Source organism: Astatotilapia calliptera, unplaced genomic scaffold (genome assembly GCF_900246225.1).
Source record: "Astatotilapia calliptera unplaced genomic scaffold, fAstCal1.2 U_scaffold_136, whole genome shotgun sequence".
NCBI classification, from domain to species: Eukaryota; Metazoa; Chordata; class Actinopteri; order Cichliformes; family Cichlidae; genus Astatotilapia; species Astatotilapia calliptera.
The window spans coordinates 21,583-27,996 of record NW_020535659.1 but is presented as its reverse complement, the minus strand read 5'-3'; the positions used below and the strand labels follow the sequence as shown (position 1 = coordinate 27,996).

At 40.8% G+C, this 6,414-nt stretch overlaps 1 protein-coding gene across 1 annotated transcript; it reads left to right on the top strand.

The window, feature by feature from the left end:
* Positions 1-319: 319 nt before the first annotated feature.
* LOC113017491 (zinc finger protein 83-like) lies at positions 320-5,990 on the top strand. The gene is made up of 3 exons (XM_026160644.1): positions 320-528; positions 3,210-3,630; positions 5,274-5,990. The coding sequence occupies exons 2-3, from the start codon at positions 3,558-3,560 to the stop codon at positions 5,963-5,965; spliced, it is 765 nt and encodes a 254-aa protein (XP_026016429.1). The 5' UTR covers positions 320-528; positions 3,210-3,557; the 3' UTR covers positions 5,966-5,990.
* The last annotated feature ends 424 nt before the right edge of the window (positions 5,991-6,414 follow it).

Here is a 6,414-nt window from a genome sequence, read left to right as displayed (position 1 = left end):
AATACATCCGCTTGGCATCTTTCTTGGCCTCAAGACAACAATTCTGATGGCTATAGATCCAAACGGGACAAAAAAAAAAAAAAAAAAAAAGAGAAGCAAAAAAAGAGAATATGACACGAGACTGGAGTAAAAGACATCCATGGATTGATACTTTATTAAAGAAGGAGCATGATAACAGCACAAACACTAACTACAACTAAACAAAATGGCTTCCCTTTATACTCTACCTTTTCAGGTGAGCATCCGGAATAGCCCAAGTATGGGGTTAACTAATCAAAATGAAACACATAACCCTCCACACAAACAAACATACAATAACATTAAAGCACATCACAAACATATACATATTTCCAACACGTACTATAAACAAACCAATAACATAAGCTTCACCCATTTCTATCTAAATTAAAACCCTCTTTATCCATACTCCCTAACCCGGCACACTGGTCTGCTCCAAGAGCTCTTAAACAGGTGATTGAGCTGCTTTCACTCTTTTGCTCCACATCCTGCAAGAAGCAACCAGGACAGGTGAGTACCTTTAAAAGTTCTCATTTCACATATGTTTAGGTTATTGATAAGTGATTAACTGCAAGCAGCTCTAACTAGTGATGGGCAGATGAAGCTTCATGAAGCACTGAAGCTTTCCATCCAATTGGTTCACCCCAGCACAAAGCTTCTTGAAGCTTCATTTGCTCTAGTAGGACACCTACTGGACGTAAAAATATTAGTTGGCATGAATTTGAAGAGTGTGGCATTTTGCACACAGCCTGTAAATGTCAACAACAAAAGGAGTGTGTAAAACATCTATATTGTAGTGATGGCAGTATACTGTGTATATTTATACTGCCAGTATGGAAAATGATTATTTGGAAATGCTTGAAATGGAAATGATCATTTACTGTGAGGTGAGGTGTGGTTGGGGTGTGGACAGTGGTTGTGCTTTTGTAACGTTGAGGTATGGACAGCTACACACTGAGGCATCAGTCCTGCCTGTTCACATTTTATTCAGTAAAAACTAAATTTTCACTGCTTTGATGACCTTTTTAGTGGGGAGAACATAGCTAGGATTTAATGATTTAACAAATCTTTTGAATCCTTTGTCCTCCACAATGCTAAATGGCTGGGAGTCCTCAATCACCATGATAACCAGGTCTTCATCTATTGGAGATTGTTCTCCTGAGGAAAGACAATAAAGACGAAGCACAAATACAAATATCACACACGTAACTTATAACAGCTGTATAATATTGTTATATCATTTAGTAACATTAAAGCATGCTATATTATCATTGCATTTGATGGCTCACCTGGTCTTGCTCCATCGGTGTTCCCCTTATTCTCATGCAAAGCTCTGTAGTGCCTAAGCATGGATGAGGTGTTGTTGTTATATCCCAGCTCCCTGGCACATAGCAAACACTTCACCTTGTACAAAAGTACAGACAGCTTAACATAAATTGTATTGCACCATCAGTATTATGAAAATACATCTTCTGTGGAAATTTACATACCTTGTTGGGAGGAATAAGATCAAAATGTTCCCACACAGGGAAAAACGATAGCTGGCTCCATTCTCTCCTGACTTTCTCTCCTCACTCTCCTAAACCTCCAAACTGTCTCCAAACTCTCACTAACAACTCTCCATCAAACACCCACATTTTGAATGAAGTCTGAGGGGTTTATATCGCTGTCATATCTCGCGGCAAAATTCGAACCACTTCATGAACCAGTCACGTGGTACAGCCGGGCAGCGAGGCTTCGGACGTCATCATTTTCAGCTCCTCCCATAAATGAAGCAAGCCTCTATCCGGTTGTTCAGTCTGACATCACTAGCCGTGTCTGGGTCTAAACTCCGCTGCAGGTCCATATATCAAATGATCACTATGGCATTACTGAGAGTTGAAAAACTGTCTAAAGTCTTTCATCTTTAATAAAATGATCAGCGTTCTGCTCTACCAGGTGTAACAATTGAGTTTAACTTCCAGGCATCCATGAAAACGGAATTTATGACATTTAACGGAGTTAGAAGTTAGCATGGAGTTAGCTCGCTAGCTTCTATCTAAATACAATATAGCATGTCCTGACTGCGGGGTTTTGGAAACAAATTAAAACGTACAGCTCTGCTATCACTTCCAGCATAAATGAAGACAGAAAACTAAACAGCAGTGACGTTTGTAGGGTTACTGAAGTTGGGCTAGCTGGTATATAATGATGTGCTACGTGACCGCTAGAGACACAGCTATGTTAGCATAATATAAACAAGCTAACTTTTTTTCCACTGTAAATGTAATCGCATGGCAGGATGCTGTAAAAGGACCAAACTTCAGCCAGGAGAACAACTGAGATAATCAATCCACAATACGAGGTTAGTCATTCATATACTGCTGCATGGGCTGGGCTGTAGTTACATCCTAAGGTTTTAAAAACTGAGCTTAAATAAATGATTAGCGGTAATAAAAGCCGAGGGAGGTCAACAGTGATCGCTGACTGTTTTAGGAGCTTTTTGAGATCAAATAGAAGAAAATGCACAACATTAAACATGTTAACAACACAAAAGCCATATTAAACGCAGACTACTTTAGACCCGGAAGTAGGATTCGTCGCGTCATCACTGAACAACCGGATACGCGCATCGCGGAAACGCCCCCTCCATTACTCGACACAAGCTTCGATGCCTCGATACAGAACGTCTCATCACTAGCTCTAACTTTGGCTCTTCTCCGACACAGGTAGGATGGCCAGTCCCACTGTCTCTTTTCTGTTACCAGCTGTCAAATTATTAATTGTATGTCAAATAACCTAATAAAAGACTCCATAAGAACTAATGTGTTTTCTTTATTACCCTATTTTAAATTCCTAATCCAACAATTAATCACTAACAATACCAACCAGGTAATGGAACCCCTGGTCTCCATTACACATCGGTTAAACACTAGACTCCAGGTACACGACGCCCAGCTGGAAACACTTCAGCTGCCCAAGATTCACAGAATTTACAGAAAATTTTTACATTTTTGTGATTTATATCGTTATTGGGATGATAGTTGTCTTATATCGGTCCCATCAGTCTGAAAGCATGCAGTTATAGTGGCACTGGCAAAGCCTGTAAAAACCCATCGTATTAACATCAAATTTTGGGATGACCTGGGAGAGAATGATAAAAAATTAAAATTTTTTCCTGCTATTCTCCTGTCCACACTTTACTCCAATAGGTGGCAGTAATACACCTGTAAGCTGGTTTGCCAACTACTATCAAGCTCAGAAAAATGAGAAGCAAGGAGGTGGAGGGCAAGTGTGGCTGTTCAAGTGGAGCAGTGTGAATAGACATGGCTGCTGTTTGATGAAGTGGACTGAAGTCGGAAGAGAGACACAAACTAAAGTATCGATCTGTGGATCTGATCCCAATGTCGGCTTCACGTCATCGATGCTTATATCGATCCGTCCAGCCTCAGCGGAAGCAGCAATGAGTTCAGTTCAGTATCTGAGAGAGTTCATCAAGGAGAGACTAACTGCTGTTTGTGAAGAAATCTTCTCAGAGGTTCAAAAAACCATCGTCCAGTATGAGGAGGAGATACACCGTCAGCACAGACTGCTGGATATCAGCCGGAAACCCGACAGACTCACACATCATAGGTATGGACATGTTTTTAACTGTTCACATTCTAATTTCCTGAACTGAAGTCAGAGCACTAACACATGAACATGGACAGAAACATCCTTTTTATTTCAGCTATTGCTGCAATTACTGATTTTTCAAGAGATCAGACATGTGAACCTCTGGTCTCTGGACTGCTCACAAAAGGAGCCTGCTAAACAACAATAACGGCTGGTTTTGAGCTAACTTTATGCCAGCTAATGTTAGGCTCAAGTGTCCTCAAACACACTTCCCCTCTAATAAACAGTTTGATTACAAAAAACAAAACAAAACACTACATTTTTGGAAACATTTGTGGGTGTTTTCTCATTTTTGTCTTTTTTTTTTTTTTTTTTGTAGTACCATACTTTTCAGTTCATAAGGCACATTAAGCTAAACAAAACAGTCAGATAACTCAAACTTTACTCAACTCATTCTTCTTGCGTCGTCCACTTCCCTACCATTGATTCATTAATGTTGAATTCTCTCACAGCTGCTCTATTCCCTTGTTGTTGCAGTATATTATTGACAAACCTCGTATTGTGGATGGATTATCTCAGTTGTTCTCCTGACTGAAGTTTGATCTGTTTGCAGCATCCTGCCATGCGATTACATTTGTACCATTAACTTTTATCAAGTGGAAAAAAGTTAGCGTTCATACTCCAGCTTCACTGTGTTTATATTATGCTAACATAGCTGTGTCGCTAGCGATCATGTAGCACATCATTATATACCAGCTAGTCTGACCCTAAAAAAGTCACCGCTGTTTCTGTCTTCATTTCTGTTGGAAGTGATAGCAGAGCTGTACATTTTAAGTTTTTTCTGAAATCTCTCAGTCAGAACATGCTATATCATGTTTAGGTGGAAACTAGCGAGCTAACTTCTAACTCTGTTAAATTTAATACATTCTGTTTTCATGGATGCCTGGATGTTAAAATTAATTGTTACACCTGTTAACGCAACAACACTGATCATTTTATTAAAGATGAAAGAGTTTAGACAGTTTTTAACTCTCAGTGATGCCGCAGTGTTCATTTGATTTTGGGACCTGAAGCGGACGGAGCTTTAGACCCAGATTACTGCGCGAGGCTCCTGACTACGGTAGCTGTAATGCTCAGACAATCCATCGAGCGGTGCAGCTTCATAGCTTACCAAAGTCGTACTGAAACATTCTTTGACAGACTTTTGAGCGCCATGTACCACATAAGGACTTTCTTTTGCTGCTCTCTCACTGACAGAAGAGATGGTCACATTCCATAAATGTAACTTTCACATGACCTTCAGACAATGTTTCCTGAAGTTTACATTTGTAGAACCATTAGGGAACGTTTAGCCATTTTTCTTTTGTTAGCTTCTTTAACATGACCGTGTTTAAGAGTGTGGTCAGGTTTGCTGCACAAAAATGGTCACCTTGCAGTTTAGTTTGGTGGACTTTGGGTCTTTGCTCGCAGTGAGGAGCTTCAATGTCAATATATTAGTGTGTGGCTGTGAGTATGCACAACTGTTTGCCTGAGCTGCTGTGCGTGTGTTGTGCATGCATGAAACAGACGGGCTCACGATCAGTCAAATGACAGACTCTCTGGTCTGATCACCATTTATCATCACATAACTGACTTTTTCTTGTATTTATTTGTTCCTCAAGACCTCCCACAACAACATGACTGTGAGGAAGAGGAGGGTCTGGATGAGCAGCAGGTCTGTAACCAGGAGAGGAACTCCAGCCCAGACCAGGAGGAGCCAGAGCCTCCACAGGTTAAAGAGGAACAGGAGGAGCTCTGCAGCAGTCAGGAGGGAGAGCAGCTTGGAATGAAGCAGGAGACTGATACTTTCATGGACACTCCGACTTATGAGGAAAGTTCCCACAGTGAACAAAAACTAAACAGTAAGCAGCTCCTTTCTCACAGCTCTCCTGAAGCAGAGAGCCGAGATCATGAAGAAAGCCATCACGTGGACTCAGGATTTACTAGCAATACAAAGCTAAAGAAGAGGAGACATCACAATGAGGGAGTGGACAACACCCCTGTGTCAGAAAGTAAAACTGACACAAGGAAACAGTCTGTACAGTGTGACACCTGTGGAAAAACTTTTAACTTTAAATCCAACCTTACTACACATCTGAGAGTTCACACAGGTGAAAAACCATATCCTTGTAGCACCTGTGGGAAACAGTTCAATCAGAAATCATCATTGAATACTCATGTAAGAATTCACACAGGTGAGAAGCCGTATCCGTGTAACACCTGTGGGAAAATATTCAATCAGCTGGCACACTTGAAAACTCACACAAGAATTCACACAGGAGAGAAGCCACATTGTTGGGAAAAGATTCAATGAGAAATCAACATTAAAAACTCACAAGTGCACACTGGTGAAAGGCCATATCCTTGCAGCACTTGTGGTAAAAGATTCAGTCAGAGGATGAACTTAAAGAAACACATGAAAATTCACACTGGTTAAATGTTTAATACTTTGAAAATGTGATACACCCCTGAGTCATAGCAATGTGTTGGTGGTAGAACTCACCCTGACCAGGGCCCTATTTCAGGAAGCCGGTTTAGAAAACTCAGAGTGAAAAACGATACTCAGGGTTGAGTAACCCCGAACTGTCCAACTCGGAATATTCGGTTTCAGAAAGGCTGATAACAATTAGTTCAATCAACGCGGAGTTGCTTTAACCCCAAGTTAAGCGCGCGCACGAGGATACATAAAGCCCTGATTAGTGGAGCACAGATTAAGCGAGTCACCATGGAGACGGAGGGAAAGAAGGCGCGGTCAATGTATTT